General features: G+C 37.6%; 1 protein-coding gene across 2 annotated transcripts; it reads left to right on the plus strand.

The window, feature by feature from the left end:
* Positions 1-5335: 5335 nt before the first annotated feature.
* On the plus strand, positions 5336-26311 carry kiaa0753 (KIAA0753 ortholog). Of its 2 annotated transcripts, none has more exons than XM_079609530.1 (17): positions 5336-5847; positions 6029-6560; positions 6637-6743; positions 7575-7637; positions 7760-7981; positions 8067-8259; positions 9366-9535; positions 10231-10361; positions 10454-10597; positions 10804-10893; positions 11831-11918; positions 12162-12215; positions 12363-12533; positions 12910-12985; positions 13195-13315; positions 21310-21531; positions 24870-26311. In XM_079609530.1, the coding sequence occupies exons 1-17, from the start codon at positions 5731-5733 to the stop codon at positions 25006-25008; spliced, it is 2640 nt and encodes an 879-aa protein (XP_079465656.1). In that variant the 5' UTR covers positions 5336-5730; the 3' UTR covers positions 25009-26311. The 2 variants fall into 2 exon arrangements, with proteins under 2 accessions (XP_079465656.1, XP_079465655.1); XM_079609529.1 differs by having other exon boundaries at positions 5360-5847; positions 10228-10361.
* Positions 26312-26830: the final 519 nt, after the last annotated feature.

Consider the following 26830-nt stretch of genomic DNA (forward strand, 5'->3'; position numbering starts at 1 on the left):
GGCCTACATTTTACCTATATATGGCACCTTATGTAAATGGCAATAATAATAATACAAGATTTATTATTGTGTTATGGTATTTTGTGCATTGTTTAATAACAATAGGTTTTTGTTATAGCCTACAGTAGCTACTGGTTCACTTTAACAGTCTGCACGTCATTGGCGTTTGGCTTTAGAATCGAATAATTTCCTTATTTACACAGGAAAAAATATATTAAAATGCTATAGTTAACTCATTAAGTTAATTTACAATATACAGTAAAAAATATACTTTTACATAAACTACAATTATACTGTAAAATATTGAAACGTGTATGACTTTTAGAACTACATTTGAAGTATATATTATATTATAACAACACAATACATTTACACTTTAACAGCTAAATATTATTACAAAATATTTGTAAAAACTAAGCACCTTAGCACCATGCAGAATCCCTGCATGACACATCTGATCATATTTAGTTACATTTGTTAATATTTTTTGAGATTATGATACATTTTGTTGTTCAGTTAATGTTTTTTCCCTGTAGCCTAAACACTTGTATTTATCAATGTTTTCCTTTTTTATATAATGGAATTTAAACCTTTATTTATACTGGATGTTAATGTTTGTATTATAACCTCCTTCCAGGAAATCTGGGCTGCTTACTTTTTTTAAATAATGTCTACGGATATTTCACTTTACAAGCTTGTTTTTCACGAGCCAAACCAATACCATTGTGGACTGCACTACTAAACCAAAGTCACTAGAATTATTATTTTACCTGCTTTGATTGTAAAAGTTGAATGAGAAAAGGTACATTGAGGTCTGTTGCATTTGAGTGTTCATTATAGTTATAAGTTCATGAATGACTGCTCTCTTAGAGTATAACTTATTTTGTCTCCCTGCTGTTAAAAGTCTATCTTTATATATACACACTCATCTTTGTGCAAGCCTGGCAGCCTTATGTGGATTTACATATTTGATGTACTTACCTGATGAGTCATAACACAAGTTTTATGACCAGTGTTAAATATATCCATCTAAGCTGTAATGCACAGTTATCATTACGACTTGATTGTGCTCTGTTTCTCCTAATTTGATCTGATGTTATGACGCCAGAAAGACATGACTGTATTTTACCACACAGTAAATCATAAAGGGGTTTATTATCTTCTTGATCATGCCTCTTCCCATTGTTAGTCTCTGTCCGTGTATCTTAGGTCTGTGTGTGTTTGCTTGATGAGAGAATACTGGAGACACTGTGTCTCTTCACTTGCTCAATAATTAAACTGAACTGAAAGTTGTCAAGACACATTTGTTCTCCCTCCGTTCACTTCCAGCAGAGGTATTGTGAGATGAGGCTAAATAAACACTTGTTATATGGACCAGATATCACACCATGCTTTCAACACAACAGCTGCCAGTTGCTGCAAACTAACATTGAACATTTTACATCCATTATTTTCTGATTAAGGTAAAAAGTCTAAAAAGATGTCTGGATGTTAGTTAGAATATTTCTGTAAACATGCAAGGGTGTTTTTCCTGGCTATTCTATTCGGGGTAAAACATGATGCTATATCTTGCTATTTGTTACTTTGCATGTCATTCATTTTGGACTGTTTTTCTAACAATTTGAATAGTTGGTCAATCTGACTCATTTGTCAAAACTATAAATGCCATTAGCCATTCCCACAAAAGTTTAGATCTGTTTAACTCTTTTTGCAAAATTATACACATCAATGTACATTTTCCCCCATGTGTTCATTTAGAAAGGATTGGTATTCAGTAATTATAAATATTTACATTCACAAGATCATCAAAACCTGAATCCAATAAACACAAATTTTAATATGCAAACACTACTTAAGCATAATTCTTTATCCACCAGTCAGAAAATAATGTATAATAAGGGCCACAGATGTGTATTTGTTTGAAAACAATTGATCCAAACTAAAGTCGAAAATAATAACTAAACTGAAGCGAATAACTAAATAGGTGCAAGGACAATGAGTGAAGATAATAAAAACATAATACACTTCTACACATTTCACTTCTACACATAATACTGCATTACTTTACATGAACTTGAATTACATTTATCTTTGGTAAAAATGGATGACTGTGGCACAATTGTTGGCACACCTGTTTTTTATTTTTATTTTTTATAGCAACCTCAAGGAGGAACTGCAAATAGTGCCATGGCCATAGTCATCCACATTGTCATTTGTACAGAGGTGGACAAAGTACACAACTTCCTTACTTGAGCGAAAGTACATTATATGGTCAAATATTACTCCATTACAATTTAAAGTTGTAAAGACCGATTTCTATTTAAGTAAAAGAACAGAAGTACTCATTTTTTAAAAGTACTTAAGTAGCTATCATAAGTATAAGGTACAAGTCGATGCATTGTTTTATTATTGTTGCATTGTTGGGTTATACTTACAGTAGCCCACCTTATGCCTCTAAATCTATGGCTGCCTATACCTGCCCTGCCCTGCATCTCACATCTCCTGAATCTCACATCTCTGAAGTACTATCTTTATACGTAGACCGCATATTTAAAATGTAAACAATTAGGCCTACATTCTCGCCTGAAAGACTCTTAAAACTATATTTTGTGACACAACTGTAGTTCTGTCATGACAACTCATGGGAGAGATTGGCATGTCATTGTTACAGCATCATCATCTCATAGTTTAAACTTTTTATGTAAACTAAAATTTCTGTCTCTTATAATATCAACTTTTTCCCTTATAATTTTGACTTTTATGTCATAATTAGGCTATGACTTTTAATCTTATAAAGACTTCAAATTCCATAACTTATGTCATAATTCTGACTTTATTATGATTTACCTAAGTTTTTTAATATTATTATCTTCAAAATTCAGAAGTTGTGTAGAAATGCAGCAAGCAATTTGCTAATGCCTTCTTAAATCCACAAGAGGGCAATGTAATACCACTGAATCTGAGATTCAATGTGTTTCAAAAAGACAATAAGGTATAGAAATTAAGTGCATATATTTAACTTTCTATAATCTTTCTATAAGCTTCCTTTCACTTGAAAGGCTATTGCGCCTATCCATTCTTTCAAATCCAAGGAAGTTCTCACTTCCCTCATCCAGGAAGCGATGGTTCTGCTCGATTTGGTCTGTGAATGGCATCTCTTCTGCTGTTGAAGAAAGACTTTCAGCATCCTCATCCGGGACAAGCAGATTAATCTGGGATTCGTTGTCTGTGCAGTTTAGGAACATTTTAGGGGTCATCCACCTCCAAAAGCTGCTATTTGTTTTCAGGATTGAATCAAAGTGACATGTTGGTCCATTTTTCATCCAGGCAGGGAAAAATGTAGAGTTTTTAGTGACATGGTCAGGGATAGCCAGCTGGGCGGATGACTGAAAGATGCCGCCGGGATATTTTCTGTGTCCTTTGAGCCTTTTCTCTTCATCATGTTCCAGTGCATAAGGGTTGCAAATCACATGCTCAGTCATAAACAAATCACACACACTTTGTTTGCACAGTAAACGCCTGAGGCCACTGAGAAAAGCACCATGTAGAGTTTTAGGCCTGTTTTCTGGTTGCCAACTAGCTAGTTTTTCCATTGAGCCTGAAAGTGTGAAATCTTCATGTTTGTCTTTTATCTCCTGTCGTCTCGACGCTTTCAACAGGAATTTAACCACTTTACCGTGGTGTTCTTGAGCGGCATAATCGAGTGGGCGTCTGCCCTCGTTGTCAGGGGTGTCTGTTTGAGCACCGTTGAGTAGCAGAAGCCGAACAGCATCCAGGTGTCCATGCTGACTCGCCAGGCTCAGGGCGGTCTGGCCCGCCTCGTCCCGCCGCTCTACACCCGCCCCGCGCCCCAGGAGCAGCTGCATGAAACAAGCTCTCGCGCTGGGCTGGGTCAGTTCAGCGGAACACATTAACAGAGTGCGCCCGCTTACGCCTTCAATCTCCACACACCCATTTACCACGTCATCTCCCAAGGCCACGAGGATGAAATGGGCAAGTCGGACCTTCTCTTCCCTCATAGCCTGCAGAAATATCCCAGCTCCGTTCCATAGCTCAGGGTGGTCTCCTGAATGCATGTTATTAATATAATAAAATATATTCATATCTGTCTGCCACCCTCATGTATTATGGGGTTGAGTCTTTCTGGGCTTTTGAATTGTCTGTGTGCTTAATTACGAATTGATTTGTGAGACCCGAGTCTCTCTCTCTCTCTCTCTCTCTCTCTCTCTCTCTCTCTCTCTCTCTCTCTCTCTCTCTCTCTCTCTCTCTCTCTCTCTGCCCTGATTTCCTCTTTCCATAAACAGGTCGATATTGCGCTCAGTTTGTCCTGTTCATGTCCCATATTTCATGTGCTCTGATTCTCATCTCTTCAGGTGCACTGTGTCTTCGGTCTGTGGCAGAGACTCACCGCTTGAGTGAGGTTGGCCATGTTTCCATGGTGACAGGGTGTCTGACGTGAGCTCATTGAAGAGTAAACGAGGGCAGAGAGCAGCTGTGTCACTGTGTGTCATTATAGCAGATTACCCTCTGTAATAGCCTATTATTACACATCTATTTAATAAGATTTTATTAACTATAACTAACAGGAATGTTTTAATTTCTAAAGAAATGTCTGTTAGGTTGTGTTATAACTTCATGGACCATTTGCATTTAAATGATGAGTTTGTAGGCTATATATGTTGTAGGCCTATAGCGTACACTATATATATATATATTTTATATTCATTAAAATAACAGAAATGTCAATAATTTAAATGCCAATGTTTCATGACATTGTAAGATTTATTAATTTACAACTGTTTTAATAACTTTAAGAATTTTCTGTTTTATGTAGCTTAATAGTTCACCTAAATGAAAATTATGTCATCAACCTGTATGAATTTCTTTCTTCTATTGAACACAAAAGAAGATATTTTGAAGAATATGGGTAACCAAACAGTTGATGGACCCCATTGACGTCCATAAAAAAAGAAACAAACTAGTCAATGGGGTCTGTTTGGTTACCCATATTCTTCAAAATATCTTCTTTTGTGTTCAACATAACAACTCGAACAACTCGAGGGTGAGTAAATGATGACATAATTTTCATTTTTGGGTGAACTATCCCTTTAATGGACTCCCGCTTTTAATTGAAAACCTGTTTTGGTGTGTAGTTTTTAATAATAGTTTTTTTGTTGAATATAAGATTTGTCTGTATTGTAATGTTTGGGGGGGGGGGGGGGGCAACTAAAGTTGTTTTTTGTCTTAATATAACATTAATAAATTAACAATACATTTAAATATTTAACATTCCCCCCAAAAAAATATTTAAATTCAACATTTTGGGACAGTATATGGTCACATCAGACCGCAGGGCCATGCCGCAGTGCGAGCAAGCAGTACCTCAGACCGGCAGGAGGCGACAACATGACCGAACTCAATTATAACGTCTGACAGACAATCACGAAGAAGTGTTTTGTTGTCATGGCGGTGTTTTAAACTGCCGGACACTTCCTATAAACAAATATTGAGTTTAGTGGCTGTTTAACAACTGCCTGTCATGTTAAAACATAATACCGCTTATTTACTCGTCCATTTACTGTGTTTTCGTGTGATAAACCAATCTCTCTTTTTTTTGTAATCGATCGGAACAGACAATTAGCTGCTCTGTAAAGGATTAACGTTACTCAAGCGGGATTGATTTAATGTATTATTTCCATCAAGACAGCTCATAAATAAGATTTTATCAGGATGATTTCTGATTTCCAAAGGGGATATGCCATGACCATTGGTGAACTGGGTCATTTTAACCGTGAATGGATTAAAAAAGGCTCCCCTGTGTCTCAAATGGCTGGTCTGCAAACACAGGTACTGTACTGATGTAAGAACGCGTGTGTGTGTGTGTGTGTGTGTGTGTGTGTGTGTGTGTGTGTGCGTGTGTGTGTGCGTGTGAGTGTGAGTGATGCTGTATTCTTATGCAAACTTGATTTTGATGTTGATGAACAAGCTTCTCCTTGATTCTCATGGGTTCTGATTCTTCTGATCACAGCTTCAGTTCAATAACATAATGGCACCCAGTGTTCTTAACCGAGCCACCGGTGTGGAACCCCCTTCTCCCATTGTGATAGAGAAACTTATACCCCGTCTAGAGAGGCAGGATGATATGGAGAGCTGTAGCAGCTCCTTACGCCTCTCAGTCCTCTCAGAAGAGCGCATGCAGGCAGCCGTCAGACTCGCCAGGAGAGATCTGCGCAGGAAACGACAGGAATCCATCAGCCGTTCCTCACTTGAACCAGCGGAGAGATCCCAGATTATCAGCCCTGAAAGAAGCTACACAGATAACAGTCCTCATGTGGTCTACCCAAAGATGCCAGGTCCAAAGAAGCAAATAAAAAGCGGGGATCAGGTGCTTGTTTATACTCCTCAAAATCCCAACAGGCAACTTAAACAGGGCCCGACACCCACCAAAGATCTTGATCCGAGAGTCAAAAGCAATGAACCTCAGCTCAGCCAGGAGATCTGTAAATTACAGAAGGAACTGAGCACATATGTTCAAAGGATAGAGCAATTGGTTAATAAAGGTATTCTTATTATTCCTAGTCACCCAAATTATATATTTTTCGCTTTTAAAGAGGCTTGCATGTGGGTTTTCTGCAGGGCGTGTGGTGGAGGTTCTGGAGCCTGATGAGAAGCACAGGATGGAGATCCGGCGGCAGGAGCAGGCTGCCCGTTCCGCACGTATCATCTATGTGTTACAACAGCAGGTCTGTAAGCACTGCAATTCATGTACACAGTAATATGAAGTATTTACTGAAGAGGAATTTAAGCTGTCTTTTCACTATCTCTGATATTTGCGCATTTCACCCTCAAGTGACAGTCGCACAGAACTTTCAAATTGGTCGTGAAGCATCCGTTACTCTGCTTATTAACAATTGTAAAATAATGAATGAATGTATGAATTAATATATTCACACAAAAGACTGCAAATACATTTGAAAGAGAAGCATAGTAGATTGTTTTAGAGCTAATTCATGTAAATAACTTTTGTCCATAAAAGTGTAAATGTAAATTAAATTATTTCGGACATTATTATTCACAATTCTGCTTATTCAGCATTTTTAAATTATGTAAAAATATCCACACAAAAAAATATGACCGTCAATACATTTAAAAGAAAAGCATAGTAGGTTTCTACTGCTAATTAATGTAAATAATTGTGTAATAATGCTAAAATAATTATTTTAGAAATAATTATTCATAACTACTAATTTCACAGAAATAGTTTTAAAAATAAACGTTTTAGTGCAAAAATCTTGGTAATTTTAACCTCAAACATTTATATCCACACAAAAACCTCACACGTTTATAGTTTTGATTAGAAAAAATACATAACATCTGTCGCATACAGTTTAGTGGCAAAATTCTAATATTTAAAACATCTGACGCCCAAGTAGCATCTGAAAATTCTGCAACAAACCACGCAGTTCCTGTGCTACTCTCCTTTGGAAATGAATGACTTCTGGTCTGTCCTTTGTCAGAGATGAAAAGGAGGCTTTAGAGATTCACAACGGGACTGTTTTGTTTCTCTTTTCAAGATTAAAGAGATACAGGAGGATCTAGACAAGCTGCGTCCCCAGAATGTCAAACACACCCAAAAGGTACCAAAGTTTATTTTACCCAACAAATCAATAAAAGTAAATAAAATAAATAAAAAGGTTTAATTTTAGCTTGATTTTGAAGTGCATGAATGATTTAAATGTTTCTGTGGTTGTCTTCTCAGTCCAAGGCAATGGACCGACTGGCTGCTGCTCACCGGGGAGCTGTAAGAGCCATGCAGGTTTTTATCAACCAGCTGTCGGACCCTACAGAGAGCAGAGTGCCCACCCACTGCAAAGAGCTGGGTCAGCTGATTCGCCAGCTCTCTCTCTGCTCAGCCAAAGTACATTCAGGACAAGGATCTACTGTACCAGAGACAGCCCTCGACATCCTGCAGAAATTAGAGGTGATTCGTTAAATACACACTATGTATAAATGCAAAAATGAATACAAAAACCTTATTTAATGCTTTTGTGTGTTTGATTCCTCAGACGCTTGACTCAGCACTGAGTAAGCAGGAGGCACAGAGGAAAAGAAACTTAGATTTGCAGATTGTCAACCCAGTGGAAAAGACTTCTAGCCGGGTAAGGGCCCGCAGCATGTCCCCTCCTCGTCCTGCCAGAGACCCAGCTGAGAGGACCTCTCGAAGACCCCGAAAGCCAGCTGCTGCAAAAAAGCCTGGTGGTGAGTCATGACGACCAAGGGTGACGTTCTTTTTTCCGAAAGGTTTTTGGTGTTGTATCTGTTAAGGGTTGCACAGACTAGTAGACTAGTCGACTTTAAGGTTCTTCCATGAGACTTTAAGCTTGACGTCGACTAGTCGCTGATCATGGCCTATAGAGGGCGCAACAGGATAAGAAATATTTGAAGTACACTTTAAAATGACACATAAATGCCTACTCCGAGAGCACTCCACAAGATATGTTTGATTATACCATCTGAATGCTCTAATTTGATCAGGAGAATGCACGTGTTAAACAGTGCACATTACGTTATTGTACACAGAAGTTAATGGTCTTTACTAACTAATGTGCTGCTGCATTGTAACACGCATACAGACAGAAGCTCATGAGTAGATTGCGTGCACAGAGAAACATTCAGTAGCGCAGAAATTTATTGTCAACACTGTTCTGTGATTTCTCAATAAAATGGCTTAGAAACTGAAAAGTTCTAGCATATATTTCCTAGTATCGATCCCACCAATTGCAATCTTTACTGTGCTACTTCATCTGTATGTGATTTAGATCGAGCAGAAATCTGTGAGAGATATAATGACCCGAATACAAAATAACTAATAAAAATAAGCTGATATGTAGCAGCGATAGTCTTGTGGGCAGTGCTGTGTTATATGCCATAGCTGTGCACAAGGAAACCCTCGTTCGAGTCTCAGCTCGCAGTTCAGGCTTATTTGTTAATGACGTCATCAGCGACTAGTCCACATTGACTCGACTTCCATCACATAAATTACGACTTAAAAAGGCATTTATTATTTATTTTCAAGCACAAACACACTTCTTCTTAGAAAAGCTCTAGCAGCTTTTATTTGGAGATGCAACTTTTTGTTATATTTTGTGGGGGTTTTTGTATTCTTTTTTTCAACGTTTTTAAAAGTTTTTTTTTTTTTATGTGACTAAACTGTCTAAAATGTACACATACTTTTCTGCGCCCCTGTATTTTGAAATAAAATCAATATTGAGTTATTTATTTAATGTGAATGTGAAAACGATTTGTAGAGTGAGTTTGGTTTCAAGGTATTGCAAAAGATCTGATATTTGTGTTAATAAATGCAGGCAGCAGACTGGCAGGGAAATCCCACAAGACCTCACAGGCTTTGGTGAAGGAGCGTAATGAAGTTCTAAAGGCAGGGCTAGAGAGCCTCATACATCATCAAAAACTAAGAGAGGCAGAAGCACAGAAATCCAACAAAACTACCAGTGCCATCAACCCAGACCATGTTAAGGTATTTCTTTTATTATTAATTCAGTGATGTTAGTTTTAGTTATAGTTAGTTATAGTAGTAGTACTTTACTACTACAGTAATTTAGTACTTTTTTTTACTTTAATGTGATACACTAACGTTCAAAAGTTTGGGGTTAGTATGTTTTTTTTAAAATAAATTAATACTTTTATACGGAGGCATTAAATTGGTCAAAAGTATCAGTTAAACATTTAAATTGTTACAAAAGCTTTATCTCAAATAAATGCTGTTCTTTTGAACATCAAATAATCCTGAAATTTTTTTTATCATGGTTTCCACAAAAATATTAAACAGAACAGCAGTTTTAAACATTGACAATAATAATAAATGATTCTTAAAAACACCAAATCAGCATATTATAATGATTTCTAAAGGATAATGTGGCACTGAAGACTGGAGTAGATTCAGCTTTGCCATCACAGGAATAAATTACATTTTAAAATATATTAAAATAAAAAAGAGTTACTTAATAATTACTAATATTTCATAATATTACTGTTTTTACTGTATTTTCTATTAAATAAATGCAGCCTCTATGAGCATAAGATACTTCTTTTTAATAAACATTACGAAATTACCAACCCCAAACTTTTGAATGATAGTGTATGATTTTAGATGAGTTTTCACAAAAATCTGATAAAAGTGATAACAGACACACTATGCCTCAAATTAAGCAGGCGGGTCATCTTCGTGATGCCAGCTTCCAGCAACCCACTGTCTCATCCCGACTAAGAGAAAACCAGGTACCCCAGAAAGAGCCCACTGTGCCTTGGATGCCAACTTCTCCTCACTCTCCTCCTCGCCCACGGTCAGTACATCCAATCCTCTTATCCATTACTTATTCAGACTTGACATGGTTGCACCTTTGTGTTCTACTCAAATGTATGTATATATACACAGGTGTAGTGCTGTGTCCAGCCGGCCAGAGCCCAGATGTCTGTTCTCACCTCAAAAGAGCCCTGTAAAGCAGGAGCCACAGACCAATTCCAGTACACAGCTCCTATCACATGATACTAGGAAACAAGCCCAAAATGAAGCCCTCAGGTATATATGGAACCCTCTCTTCCAGATATTTAAGAAATTTCCCTGGAGTTTCCAAAGAAAAAAAATAAAATTTCTAAATAATTATTACTTGGCTCAATTTATATAAACAATCATCACTCTGATCCTCTATTTGAAATGCTCATGTTCGCTGTTGAGTATGTGACCGCAGTAGAAGTTCATTGCTGTGCATTTTTAATTTGCAATAGGCAAGCCTGGTTGGACCGGGTGACTGCAGACAGACTGAGAGAGCTGAATCGTCTGAGTAAAGAAGAGGCTGACCGCATTAACAAACTCCGGTACAACAGCAGCTGCTTCATTATTATACTTAACCAGCGGTTCAAAAAAGGAATTCTTGTGCTTGTTTAACTTAGTTCATTAATAAGAGCTCATGCAATGCATTTCTTGAACATTTTGTTGCCAAATTTAACTGAGTGCAATCAAAATGCACGTTGACAATCAATTTACATTGGGTCTACTTGAATAATGATGTTTGTCTTGAAATACAGATCTAGACAAACAAGCTGGAAATTAAAAATCATCAATCTGTATAGAAGCTTGTTTCCACCACAAAAGAAAACATTTTAAAAGATAGTTGCGACTTTTTATTTCACAATTGCGAGTTTACATCTCACAATTCTGACTTCTTTTCTTAGAATTGTGAGATATAAAGTCTAATTCTGAGCGGGAAAAATACTGACTTTTTTTCTCAGAATTGCGAGTTCTGACTTTTCTGACTTTCACAAATCACAATTCTGACTTTATAACACGCAATTGCGTCTTTTTATCTCACAATTCTGACTTGTTTTCTCGCAATTTTGAGGCTTTAGAGATTTAAACACAATTGTGAGAAAAAGTCAGAATTCTGAGATAAAAAGTCCAAATTGCATGTTATAAATTCAGAATTGTGAATTATAACTCGCAAAATTACCTCTTTTATTTTTTATTCTGTGGCGGAAACAAGCTTACATACATCTGTTTAGTTAATTTAACTTAATAAATGTGCCACTAAATTTCAGAATGCTAGAAAAAACATTACCGTAAGTATGTATTAAATTCTGCTCAGTCCTTTGCATGTAGTAGGCATAACTTAATTTAGTCTGATTTTTTTTTTTGAAAATTCTTAATTGAATTGCTTTGTAACGTTTACTCAATTTAATTGTTCATTGAACTTTATATTTTTGAGTGCATGTTATCATTGATGTGTATTAATAATTGAATATGTGGGCATGGTAGGACCACAGTGGGCTCCCCGACACAATGGGCGGAAAAAGCTGAGCGGGCCGTTAAAGAGAGAATTCAGCCTTTGTTGGATCGAGCACAGGTAAATGCATACATCTGATGACAGGTGTCCCCCCAATTATTTTTTATGTCTGACATAGGGAGTCTATCTGCAGAAGATTTAATCTCTTGCAAGACTGAGTGTACCATTGGACTGTTTTTCCACAATATTTGTATGTTCTTCCCCTCGGACAGCCCAGCTGTTGTGCATGTATGTTGGCATTGATGTGAATAGACAGTCATTTCTTTCTGTTCATTTCTTTTCTTTCTCATACTTGTACGGCAGGTGGTTGAAGCAGGAAGTGACACTCTCAGAGAGCGGCTGAAGGTTGCAGATAAGGTGAGAAACTCATTACTTTTCTAAAACTACTTCCGTTCGTATTCCTGGATGAGCACTGAGGCTTTTCAATCCATATTCAATTTCCAAAAGTTCACATAAAAAAGAAAATGTGAGAATGTGACTAAGCTGTGTTGTAAATGCTGGCAGCCTAAGGCCAGGGCGGATGTCCTGAGCGAAGCTCTTCTGGACGATCTTCTGGAGGACGCAGCTCAAGCTCTGTGGGTGACGGAGAGGCAGCAGGTGGCCGAGACTGATGCTGAGAGGAAGCTGCAGGACCCCACGTTAGAGAGCATGTTGCTGAGGATGGAGGAGATGGAGGTCAGTGTGTGGGAGATAAAGACATAGACTATAAGATTTGTGAGTTTGGAGTGATGCCAATGTTCAGAACTTGATATGTTTCTTTTTTATTATTATTATTATTTAAATTTGTTGTTGTTGTTATAATCATTATTATTTTATATAAAAAAGAAATGGTTAAAAATAAAAACAAATTAAATAATTAATAATAATGAATAATTAAAATTATTAAAAACTTGTATATATAGTCATTTATATTAGGTAATTGTTTTTGTATTAGTAGTTTTATTTGTATTATTATTATTTTTTTCTGGGGGGGAAATTTTGGCTCAAAAAATAAAAAAATAAACTGAAGTATTAAACCACCCGACACATAAAGCTCTATTTTGTTACTCAGAGAGACCAGGAAGATGTGCGTCGACGCTTTGCTATGATCTCATACTCAGACCCTCTCATTTGGGAAAAACGCACAGGTGAGACAGTACCCACACAGGCCATTTAAATTCATCCCTGACAAAAGTAGATATCAGTTGTCCTTTTGGGAGCATTAGAAGGTCAGTCTCTGCATCTGCCCACTTTGTCCCCAGAGAGACAGACAAGTATGTGCTCTGCATTATGTTTGGCTGATATGACAGTGATATCCACCAGATGGCAGCAGTGTAACGCGTCTTGTGTGTTGCAGACGATCCGAGGAATATTTCTAGCTCCAGGCCAGCCTCTCCTCAGCCAATCCGACTGACGAAACCAGTCCTGAATGCACCCGGCTCGGCCGACATCCTCCTGCAAAAGCCAGTGGAGACAGGGTGAGTGACTGTCGGCTGGTTTTAGAGTGTATTGACTGCCTATATGCCAGGCACATTTGGATCAGTCACAATTTAAACAATCTTCACTTTAATTTGCAGAAGAACAGCACATTGAGTGTTTTTTTTTGCACTGTGATATCTGTCTGTTTAGGGAGAATTCAATAAATCAAAATCTAAAATATCTGCTGGTAAAAGCTCTCTCTCCCTCCGCCTCCTCCTTCTGTAGTTCTGCCAAGAGAGAGCGGGAGCCTCGCTGCTTTCTGCCCAAAGCTTTGGCAGCAGCTGTGGCTCAGTAAATGAATGAGGAAAATAAAATAATAAATAGGGACAGTCTTGAGAGTGTGAGAGTTGTCTAAAGCGAGAGAGATGGGAAATTTAGTGGAACAGGTTCAATAGATGCATTAGAAGATTAAAATGCTTTCTCCTCTTCGGCTTCAGCTCACAGCGAGGCCCTTCAGCTCTGTGAACGCAGTGTAAACATTCAGCCTCCACTTTCTTTTTCTCTCTCAACATAGGAGCACAATGTCTAAACAAACTTCAAAGCATCATCTCATGTCTAATCTCAGGGAATTACAGCAGTGTCTACAAGCCTTCCGAGTGTGTATTCTGTCTGCTACATTCTGCCTGAAATGATCAGTACATCTTTCAATAATTTATATTTGCATTTATTCATGTAGCAAATGCTTTTATCAAAGCGACAACACAAATAAATTATTCTGAGTGCTGCAATACAAAGTTTCAAAGGTACAAACCAGTATAGAGATGTAAGTGCGACAGTGAATAGTAGAGAGCTTACAGTATGTGTAATAGCATACTGTATTTCATGTGCTGCTTTTCACTGAGTTTTACAAAATGTCACATCTCTGTCACTGAATGACTATTGAATATTTATTGGTAGGTGTAATATGTTTATGGGTATGTGGTAGAACTAATAAGTAGTCTTTTATCTATCGACTTTGGTGAAATGACAATCCAATAAGCTAAATAAAACCCCTACACTTTCATTGGGTGAATTTTTTTTTCCACAGCCAATTATTATAAAATCTAGCACAAGAGCTTCTACATGTGAATATTATATACAAAATATATTACATTGTTTTGCATGTACATGTTAGTGTATAAGTAGAAATAATACACATTACAATAATCAATAACGGGGTTCAAGAGTTTTATGCCATTTATGCTGTCAGGGTTTATGTTGACCTGAAATGTACAGCTGACACCATCAAATATTCACAAAAAAGAATACGCTAAAACACACACACACACACACACACACAGAAATTAAAGGTTTGAACAATAATACTTGATACACAGTAACCATGCTTACACACACACACACACACACACACACACACACACACACACACACACACACAAAGCTTCAAACGTTTTGGCATACCGTTGTGGACGTACATTTTTTTTGGCGATAATTATTGACAATCAGACTAGAGAATCTTTCTGCACTGGTTTGGTTCCTATCGGGCGAAAACTCTAGGACTAGTTTGTAAAAGTAGGTTTTTCAGAGCCAAGGATTCCAAAATAAAACACTTGAGCCTACTACAAACTGTTTAGGGGTTATGAGCCATTACGTACTTTTGATCGCTGTAGCGCCACCATCAGGCCGATTGGGGCAAGCCTTAGTGACGTTATAGACGGGATGGGTACTACGATCCCTCAAAGTTTCAAGTCTCTACGACTTACGGTTTGGTCTGCCCGATCACTTTTTGGGGAGAATGCTAATCCTTGGAAATGCTAACAATTACAATAGGGGATGGATGGATGGATGGATGGATGGATGGATGGATGGATAGATAGATATGGCTGCCTACTGTTGCTGCCTCTGTTATCATACAGTCCTGCAGTGTTGGGCATTTGTTCACTGGTCTCTGGTCAGTGAGCATCATGCTTCACTGACTATCTTTGTCCAAAAAAAAAAGCACCAACTTCAATCTGGAACCGGTACAGATAGAGGACAAGGCACTGCAGTCCTTTTATAGTAATATTTGTGTTACCATACCTCTGCATGTAAACAGTCAATTAACATCCCAGACGGTAACCATAAGGATTGATGAGGCCCACTGTGAGATTTGTTTATTCTCTCCATGTTCCAGTGCACTCACCATGGGTATTTGGGCAAGCGTGGATGTCACAGGCTGCGTGGGCCATGGGTACTCTCCACCGCCCTGATCTGAACCTTTGTTTGGATTTATTTATCCTTAGCTAGTCACTTTATGCTGTCAGAAAACACTGGCTCTAAAATGTCACTGCACGAGGAGGCTATTCGTCAGTCTCTCTTTTGTCTGTGTTGAAACATGAGCAATGACTGTGACCACGATTAAGATCCCTCTGGAGAAATCCAGTGAGCTGCAGTGACTGAAAGGGATTCAGGGATCAAGGGCCTATCAGTTATACTGGCAGTTGTCCAGTAGAGAAATCACATAATAAGATTATTATTTTGAGGTCGATAACATTTTTGAATATTTTTGAAAGAAGGCTGCATTTATTTGATAAAATAAACAGTAATTTTGTGAAATATGTTATTGCAATTTTATATGTAATCTATTCCTGTGATTGTAAAGCTGAATTTTCAGCATCCGTACACCAGTCTTTAGTGTCACATGATCCTTCAGAAATCATTCTAATATGCAAAAAAATGCATACACTTGACTATGAAATTTGACTGTTTTTTTACATACTGAATTTTTCAATTTCACCAATGTAAATAGATAAAAAACACTATAATTTGACAAATGACACTTGGAATGTACTTTTTTTTTGGAAAAAGTTAGTACACCGGTTTTATCAATACATCAGTACAAATTAGTTGAACCACATTAAAGAGTAAGGCCTACACTTCGTTTTCTTAATGGGGTGCACTAACTTTTTTTCCCACAGCGCTGTAGTTAGTAAGTAATAATAGCAGTTGCTTGTATCCAAAGCAACTTCTATTACACTCAGTGCTATCACCTTACCTTTAGGACAAAATATCTTGACATCACTTCAGAATCCTTGTCTAGTTGCCAGCTGGCAAACGTAATGCAATATTTTATTTCTTTGACTTAGGAAATGGCTGTCATCAAAAGCTTTTTGCAACTTATTCTTGACTAATCCATCCAAAAGAAGTGTCCATATCTGCCTCCATCCTGGGTGCACAGTATAATGACAACTCGCCAACTGCTGCTCGTTTAAAAGCCACACAAATGGACATTACACTCTTGATCTAAAAGTTACAGTCAATCTACTCATCAGCTGTCTCGTAATGTCATTTATTCTTCTGGCCTCCGGCGTTAATTCTCTCCTGATGTTACAGTTGTATATATTAGAATCAACCTAATAGTTCAATCAAACTCTCAGTGAGCATTTTACATCCTTTTTGCAGCTTATTAACATCAGAATGGACGATTATTGGGCGGATGTGGCCGAGAAAGATAAAACTCGTGGAAAATGAATTATGCAAAGCATTATGGTAATTACTCGGCTTTTAGTACAGCAACTAAAGGCCAAGGCCGAACAGAGGATTTATGATGGGAAACCAGTCAAATGTTATTTGCGTATGAAATGTGCCACTAGAGGGGGCAACAACTGGGAGCTTTTTGGCGGTGTAGCGCATGCTCATGGGAGGTAATTTAAAGAGCGGATATTGGGCCTTGATGTTGATTAGCACGAAGAGCTTATTATTTGTTGTCTAATCTCTGATTACCTGCGAAGGCAACACACTGTTTGAAACGGAAACACTGTGAAGTTTGTAAATGGCACACACAGACTGATAGGGGATTTATTCTCGGATTCAGAAGGCTGCACACAGTTCATTTGTCACTGCTAGGCTGGTTGCAAAGAAGCAATGTGTGTCCTTACTTCAGCACAATAGAGAGCTGTCAGTGTGGCTTTGCTTTTTAGCTTTAGTTTTTCATTGTTTTTATTATTCAGAGAACCACTTTGGCTTGAGGAAAGGAATGTTAGGGGACCCAGGGGAGAAGCTAAAAAGCTCTACCAAAACATAATCAATTATCGTGACCGATTTACAATGAAACTCGATACACGTGTTTGTTTCTCGTTTTTTTTCTCCCTCTGTGATTTGTTTGGATTTTTCTCTCAGTGGATTGTAGAGTCAAGTGTCATTTGATTCAGCCATAAAAGCATCAAACAGACCAATCTGTGCCCTGATATCACCCGCCACTCCTCTTCCATTCTAGTCCATTTTAGTGCTCTTTCAACATCAATATTTCACACAATACACAGAGAGGAAGTCTCCAATGTGGATTCTCATTCTGCACCATTTTTTTCTGAATGGCTAGGTTGATATTTCAATTTGACAAAATGGCATTTGAAACATTTTGCACTGGATTTGATTTTATCTATCTTATCTATGAGTAAAAGGTGGTTCTAGAGGAGAGGAGAATTTCAGAGATGTAGCGAGTTACTACATTTTTGAAAATTACCTTTATTAAATTACTTGCATGGCTTTTATTATTATATACTTTTATTCAGCAAGGACACATTAAATTGTTCAAAAGTGACAGTAAATACATTTATAATGTTACAAAAGATTTCTATTTTAAATAAACGCTGTTCTTTTAGACTTTATTCATCAAAGAACCATAAACAAACTGCATCATGGTTTCCACAAAAATATAAAGCAGCACAACTGTTTTCAACAGCAATAATAGGCTAAATGTTTCATGAGGACCAAATTGGAATGATTTCTGCAGGATCATGTGACACTGAAGACTGCAGTGATGATGCTGAAAATTCAGCTTTGCCAGCACAGGAATAAATGACAAAATAATATATTGAAATAGAAAATAGCTCTACAAACGTAATTCGGGATAAAATCTTTGAAAACAAGTCTTATAATCTTATACAATTTTGCTGCTCAAGTACATTTGTCTTGTTTTAATTGATCTCGTTTGTTTTGCAGTAGAGTGCTATTCTGCAACAAACTCTCACTGAATGAGGTTTTCTAATGCAGAAGTGTCAGAAACAGAATCATAAAGGAGTGATAGTTCAAATAAGTGGTGATATCTTATAATGTGCTGTGTCTGCATCCGCATAAAGAGGTTATGGGTTTTGGAGGTCTCAACAATAGAGTGACCAACACATCTAAGAGAGTGTCTGATCCCCCACTTCTCATCCAAAGCTCAAAGACATCAATGCAGAGCTCATGGTGAGGCTGCCTCTTTCGGTTTGATCTTCATTCTCTGTTCTCTAACCATTTAATTCATACTGCCATCTCTTTCTTTTCCTCCATCTCTTTCTCCATCTAACCTTGTCTGGCTAATCTCCCTCTCCGGCTCCTTGACGGTAACCTTGCTGCTGGTTACGGCCCTCTCACTGGATGAAAACCACAAAACTGGAGCCCTTTAGCTTTATTGGTTTTGATCTCTGGCTTCTGAATATTTATAGAGCATTGGTCGTCCAGAATCCCATCCACTGACTTTCACACGTCTCATTTCTGTTTGCACAACCTTATTACAGCTGCCTTTCACCATTATATCAGTCCCGTCTGTTCAGGTCAAAACGCTGTTCGTCTATGGTCTGCTGCTTTTCTGGTCCATTCTGTATTCCTTGCGAGAACTTCAAAGCAACGTTTCGATCTTGTAACCTCTGTTGGCCATTTAAAAGCACAGAATGACACACCAATGTTATGCATGTAGGATGTATTTATATAATATAAAAATATTATTTATTTATGTATGAGGTATTTATTTATTTAGAATAATTTATTACACAAATGTGTATCCTTAACTACACATTTGCATATGAACAACCATTCTGTATTTATTTTGATTCTGTGATTTTGTTTGTCAAAAGTGGTGAATTTTTCATTGAAAGAACTGGATCACAAAAGTTATTTAATTGTGAATCAATGTACACTGGTTGCACTCTTATAGAATAGAAAGTAAAATTACATTTGTGTATATGTTTTTATTCACAATCTCTGTGAAGAGGTTCACTAGATGGTGCTTCACCCTCCTTTTAAACTGCTAATTTCCCTTAAAGGCATGCTGTGGCACTCTGGAGAAGTGTAAAATGCACTATAGTTATTGTTTTAGGTGTTAACTTCTACCCATTTGTTATTGGCTTCCTCGTTGTTTATTAAGCTTCCCTAAGAAAAAGTTCTCCCTTGCCTCATGCTATCGGCCAAAACACACTGGAACGTGTTCACAAGTCAGCCCAGCATTGTGTCTGCCTGTATAAATCACACGTGGAGCTCTGGCAGTGTTTTTTCTTCTGATTGTGACTGCTGAAGCTTGTGTTGAAAGGAGGAAAGGGAGACATTTTGGTCATTATTTTTGGCTCTCCGCCGTGCATTGCCAGGCTTGTTTTGACAGAAGAAGCCTGGAAAGACTTTGCCCGTTTCACTGTGCATGTGCATGCTTGTTTTTACATCTTACAGAACTGCATGTGCGTTCAGAACCTCGTATGACCTTTCTTGCTTGCATAACTTCAGAGCCAAATTAACAGAAGGGACGCCTTCTAATTTGAATCCCTAAATTAAGCGCTTACCTTGACCGTCCTTTCACCCGTTTTTGTTCGCACTGTGCACCTGCTCAAAGTTTGACATTATTCACCCAGCCGCGGTGAATTCCTCACTTCTCTAGAGTACCACAGCACGCTCGAAACGCTTGAGGTAGCTGTTAGCCAGAGCGGTATTCTATTAGTCGCACAAAGAGGCGCCTTGCGGGAACGGTAAAGGGGAAGTGATTGTACAATAGCAGCGCCGGCCCCCATGATATTCCATTAGAAAATAAATGGCCCTTGTGAGCTTTTGGAGGCCTTGCGCTTTAAGTGTCTAGACTGAGCTTGCGTCCAATATTTATATTAAAGGCAACCTGGAATAGGAGTTGTGAGATGTTTCTTACTTCTGCTGCTAAATATGAAGGTGGAAAGTGTGCTTCAGAGGGTCTGATTAACACCAAGTGTACCCAGTGTGGTCCAGATGAGACGGCTGGTGCGCTGAGCTCACATGGAAGTGATCTGAGGCAGGGGTAGAGACGTTTACACGAGTGCTTTTCGTTCCAGATTTAACACCACTTAAATCAAAATTGAATATTCATTTAGAGTATTAATTTGTTGTGATTGTGTTTGTATCACTCTTTAATTCCCTTACCAGTATGGCGGTCTGAGGCGTGAATAGATCTTACTGATGTTTCTGTTTAGACATGATGAGCTAATTGGAAATGTTTCTGTTTAACCACATTTCGAATAATTAAGATTTTTTAATGTCCCTTATCAGCATATTAGTATAATTTCTGAAGAATCATGTGAAAGTGAAATGCCGTCACAGTAATGCATTATATTTTAACATTTATTAAAATAGAAAATCGATATTTATAATTGTAACAATTTTACAATATTACTGGTTTTACTGTATTTTTTATAAAAAAAATGCAGTATTGGTGAGCATAAAATAATATATATATATATATATATATATATATACACTGAACAAAATGATAAATGCAACACTTTGGTTTTTGCCCCCATTTTTCATGAGCTGAACGATCTAAGGTCTAAGACTTTTTCTATGTACACAAAAGGCCTATTTCTCTCAAATATTGTTCACAAATCTGTGTTAGTGAGCACTTCTCCTTTGCCGAGATAATCCATCCACCTCACAGGTGTGGCATATCAAGATGCTGATTAGACAGTATGATGTGTCTTAGGCTGGCCACAATAAAAGGCCGCTCTAAAATGTACAGTTTTACCAGATCTTTGAGTTCAGCTCATGAAAAATGGGGGCAAAAACAAAACTGTTGTGCTTATAATTTTGTTCCGTGAATATACGTATATTCTGTTAAGTACTGTAATCGGATTTTTTAATACAGAATAACAATTACAAACTGTGCTGTCTTTGGTGATAAAAGACAAGAACAAGTAAACCTGAAAATTATTTCTGTTGCCTTTTAGATGCACACATTTGAAATGATATGACCTTTATGCAAGATTGAGCAAAATGCATGAGAATTTCTTTTTCCTTCCGTTTGCAGGGCTGCATCAGACACGTCGATGCTAGATGAGGAGTGTTTAACTCTAAATGACCCCAGGAATCCAGTCTCAGCTGGAGGGGAAAGCACACGAGGGACGTACCTCACTGTGCCGCCCAGCATGCAGAGAAGTATCCAGAAATACAGGGAGAACCATGATGCCTTCCTTTGCCTGGTCTCACATGAGGCTCTGGGGAGCTTCAATCCCTGGGCAATTGCAGACAGGTTTGAATCTAATCATTTCTTTATTAATAACACATATCAATCAACACTAAAGAGTGGAAAGAACTCAAATGAAAATGCATGATTCGTTAAGGATATTAGTAACATTAGTGACTGGAGAACATGTATGCACTGTGGCAGTAAAACAGTCACATTTTTTTTCTTTTTCACACAAATTAAGATTACAGGGGCAGATTATTGATTAATAATTCGTTTTATAGCACAGTACTATAGTATGACCTCAAAACACTTTGCCATAGTGCATGGTTTCTAAACAAATACATTTTGACATATTTATGGCTTTCCCGACATAGTAAACTTGCTCGGTAGCACGCCTGGTACATTATTGCACTTAGCTGCAATAAAAGAGCTAGACGCCAGCTAAAATAGTATGGTTACTTCAGAAAATGAATTTTCATCTCACGTTTGCTTTGGTTAACTGGTTACTGAACATTTCAGTTTTTAGTGTTGTGAAATCTGCAAGGAATGTAATATTTTTCAGAAGTGACCGGTACACCACAGGCATGTTTTTCAATGAACCTGGGTTGGAGAGGAATCTTGCATATAATCTAAATGAGCTATTATTAATTCAGCACTGATATCTGCAATTTCCTGACATATTTAGTTTGTGCTTAAGACATGTTCCTGGATGTACAAACACTAAAAGCTCAGCTCTTCTATTTGCACTCGAGCAACAGCAGATTAATCATAAGCCTCAGCGTGTTTCCCACAGTGACACCGCTAGTAGGAGTTGAGATTGTTTACAGCCTCTCGGTTATAATGATCCTCGCACACGATGCTATTTTAAATGTAAATATTAGCTCTGTTTTTTGATGGGTGCTAATGTAGAGCATGCTCCTGTGCAAATGAGCGTCTTTGTTGTTCCACTAGTGCTCCTGCACGCCCACCTCACCATTAGCATACTTAACAGAATTTTTAAGTTGGTGCAATGCGGTGGATATTTATCAAGTCCTTCTAGTCCACAGAGAGCACACTTTTAACAGCGGTGGGAAGAGGAAGCCAAAAGCCAGAATCTGATCCTAGAGCTGAGGTCTCATTTGTCAGACTTGATCCTCGCGCCATGGGCTGTGTGGGTGGCGAGAAGAATTGTTGCAAAAATCATTTACGGAAGCAAGAAAGTGAGGAATCGAAAAGTGAAAATATTTACCTGCGGCTTGATAAAAAAGCTGAGTTATTGCACGGATATAAAATTAAATTGAGGGTCTATTTTTATTTTTGCAGAGGTCAGTGTTGCACCGTAGAGACTCTGAATGGTTATTATTCTAGAGAAATAGAGAAGATGTGAAATGTCACGGCAATTAGTGCTGCTGCTGGGAATGGGTGCGGGCACTTGTCAGTCTGCAGTGCATTGTGGGTAATAAGAGCCTTGAAGGCAGTCAAGGCCTTGAGTGAGCACAGACTGACTGGACTCTCTGGTTAGCTCTGCTCTTTACGCCGAGGAATATTTGCCTCAAAGGAGGGATTTAGAAGATCTTATCACTGTCTTAAAGACATAGAGTGTGAGAAAAAAAGAAAATACTTCTGTCTAAGGAAGGTTGAAGGCCGAAATCCATAAACAGTTAAAAAAATTAATAAAAAAACTGTGACTAGGCAGCATAATGTGAATAAAAGCTTTTTAACTTTTTTGTAATGGAAGAAGTGCCTTGGACTCTTTTCTAAAAGTATAGAAAAAAGTAACTGTTATTTTTTAACGTTGGGAGATCACAAAACAGTTTTATTTAATTATTTTTATACTAGTATTGTATTTACTAATATTTAGAAATTGAATACCTTTTATTTGTAGATTTAAATTTTTCTTTTTCATTTGTTTAAGATTTTGTAATTTTATGTGCTTTTGTCAAGTTTGTTAGCTATTATTATTTTTATTTTTTTAAATATTTAATTATAATATTTATATATCTTAAAAGTTGCGATGAAACCGAAGTAGTGACATATCTTTTCCTAATTCCTATGTATTGTGATGTACTTTTGAGTAAAACAGATTTTCAAAAAGTAAAATTGTAGGGCAGGGACTATTCTTCTATGATCTATGCTTCAGTTGTTGATTTTGAGATGTGGCGAATTAAATGATTGGTGAAGTTTGGATACCTCACCTGAGAAAAGTCGTTTTAAACCGGAAGGTCCTGTTTAGTTGTTTTTATTTAAACATAATGAGGTCAACACATTTAATAAATGAAGCATATGCACAAATTAATTGTTCACAATAAGATTTATAACACACATTTATACAATAGTAGACCAATAACAACACTGGTGCTAAAATATACCAAACATGTTCATTCTGAATGAGGCAATTATAATAACTAAGATTAAAGGGGAAGTACGTACTATTTGTTATGTTAAAATACATTCTCTTAACCTAGTTTATTGTTCATTGACTACAATTAGTATCACATTAATTGGTTTATATCCCCCGAGAGTATAAACACTGAGCCCCCAGGAACCATTAAAACATTGAGAGCGGTCTGCTCAGATCTTTCAATCTCTTAGCAGCTCAACCTACTGTATAGACCTTATGCGCCAGAGAAACAAGCATGCAGCCGTCTTTAGAATTTTGTGTTTGAACTTCTGTTTTTGCGGTTGCTCTGTATATTTCTATGGTATTGCTGTCAAAGAGTAATTAGCTGGTGATGTGGATTTCCTAATTATAGAATTAACAAAAGTTGTCATGAGCATTGTAATGTTAGAAGCAGATGTCATAACAATTGTAGATAGACCTGGAAGATTTGAAAATGATCGATTCATTCATAAATTTGTAAGATCTTACCTTCATGCTGTGGAAGTACAAACAGGAAGACAGAATACAACGAGTGCAGCGCTGAAAAGGGGGAAGACATAAAAAAAGACATTTAGCTTCGGTTACAGAAGAACAAGCCAAAATTCACTGCATTTAGATCTTTAAAGATTAAACCGGTCATGAACACGCCAAAGCAAACTAGGTATTGTGATGCAACGCCTTACAATGGACTTTGATGTGTCCAGTTTAGAAAGCCTCAAACAGAGTGTTCGCCCACTCAGCTGCTTGCTTATGACACATAGCAATACAGCTAAAAATATTCTAAATATCTAACCGGTCATTGAAAGTAGCCTAGTTTTACCCATTGAGACATGCCTTCACGTAGCACCCGTAAGAGCGGTGTTTGGGATGTTTGGGTTGGGGAGGCACGGGCTTTTGCAAAATATACTGTATTTTTGTGATTCTGCTACTAGTGTCGCAGAAACTACATACTTCAAAACTTTTTGGGTGAACTATCCCTTTAAAGTAAACTGAGCAGTAAGTGCTGTGAGATTGTAACTCTCTTTCCCCTTGTGTCCCTCAGTCTGGCGGATGAGCTAATGGCCGAGGCACTGGCCGATGTGGCGGCAGAGTTCCAGGACGTTTGTGAAGAGTATGCGGAAGCTGTTTTCACGTCAGAGTTCCTCCAGCCCGTGCAGTCTCCCACTACATCAGTGTCATAGAAGCTCCTCATAAACAACTTACAAGCAATGACACTTTGATATGTTTTTGGAATTGAAAATTGTAATATCCAGGTTTATATATTTGTATGTTTTTTCGATGAATTACGTTTTCATGCTTTAAATAATAGCACTTACCGGTTAGAGCTCAGTATATTTACTCAGACCGGCATTTTTGCTGTAATGCGAAACCTTAGTGGGCGGTCTGACTTCTAAATGCAAACAGATGCTTTTTAGCACATGGCTAACAAATGTCACATCAATGTGTCATAATCCATGCAACCTTCTTTGTGCATTAGTCAATGCAGTAGTTAGTTGCTATTCAGCACAGAGAAAAGCTTTAAAAGAACCTCTACATTATTAATGCATTGGAAATGATAAGATTTACACTGTTATCCATAAATACCTCACACTAGAGGATCACTCGCTTCCTCTTGAATAAGCATTGTTAGAGGCATTAATGCTATCCGCATCAGAACACAAACTTGTTGATTTGTGGACGGATTTCACACACTCTAAAGCATATGTTTTGTTCCTCTATGCTAATTGTCTTTAATTCACTAAGCTCTCCATATGTTGGCTGTGATCCCTAGTGTGATTGGATAGGTGAGGTATTTAGAGAATGTGTACAGTTTATGTGTCAGGGCCTGAGGGGAGAATGGCCTGCAGTTGAGTCCAGATGTTGGGCAGGTACAGCTCGGAATGTCACCGGACAGGACACACGGGCACTAGTCTTTACAAAAAAAAATTCCATAGGGACCGTGTGCAGAAATGATACACGCCCACAGCTCTTATATAACAAAGGCGACAATAATCAGAACGTGTGTAGTTTAGGCATCTAAAATGAGGGTCTGCGTCTTTGTGTGGTTTTAAAAGTATCGGTTGTCCCATTACTGTTTAATTCTAGTGAGCAGATTTTAGGGAACGTTTCTTAACCTGTCAAGCTGCAGTTTAAACCCCCCAGATGTGAGTCACAGGTTTCTTCCATTTCTGTTCAGCAACCTACTTATTTGTGAAAAGTGCCAAAAGCAGACTAATAGCACAACATAACTGCATTTGCCAGTAAATTCTAGGCTTTGTGCCATGAATTATAACGATGCTGTGACTCTACAGGAAAATAGTCACCAGTTTGGCATGAACTTGTTCTTGGTTGTGTTGTTATTGCTTGTGAAAGATATCTGTTGAATTGAATTGTATTGTATTTATAATCATGATTTAATTTATAATGGAAATGTATGTTTCTTTCAAGCATCTCCCTGACCTTGTACCCTGGATGAAATTGCTTTTAAAAGAAAAAGTTGAAATTAATTGAATTATTATTTTTTTTCCCTGCGTTCAGTCGGCGTAATCAGTGTTGTCTATCTTTCTGGTTGCCGGGCCTGCAGGCTGTTTCTCTTCTGCTGCTTTTACCAGAAACTCAATGGAATGTTTGGAGTCAAAGTGTTTTGTCATTATGTTTTTCTGCCTGCTACAAATAAGCCAAGTCCTTTAAAGAGTGTGCTAATGCAACATGGGTAGTTTTGCCTGTAATTGAAAAACTCAGATTTCACTTCTATCAATAGTCATTTAGAGCTACTCCAGAACAGTTAATGTAGGATTCCTGATATGCAGCAAAGCCTTCCGTTATGAGCTGGGGTTATTTTATATACTGTACATGGCAAGACAAAACACTCTTTATACAGACAATGAGCTGTTAAACATGTTTATGGAAAATGCACCACACTTGGCCTTGATTTTGCCACTTTTTCTTCCAATTACTGTTTGACAGCTAGCACAAGACTCATATTTTATAGTCATTACGCCCCAACATTAATCAGCCGAGGTG

This window comes from Phoxinus phoxinus, assembly GCF_949152265.1.
Source record: "Phoxinus phoxinus genome assembly, chromosome: 4".
In the NCBI taxonomy this organism is placed as follows: Eukaryota; Metazoa; Chordata; class Actinopteri; order Cypriniformes; family Leuciscidae; genus Phoxinus; species Phoxinus phoxinus.

Bases quoted from the DNA above. Each gene is read 5' to 3' on its own strand.
- kiaa0753 (XM_079609529.1), top strand. From the start codon at position 5,731: ATGATTTCTGATTTCCAAAGGGGATATGCCATGACCATTGGTGAACTG. The intron at 10,894-11,830 runs GTACAACAGCAG...TGGGCATGGTAG, and splicing joins GACCGCATTAACAAACTCCG to GACCACAGTGGGCTCCCCGA. The intron at 12,216-12,362 runs GTGAGAAACTCA...AAATGCTGGCAG, and splicing joins GGCTGAAGGTTGCAGATAAG to CCTAAGGCCAGGGCGGATGT.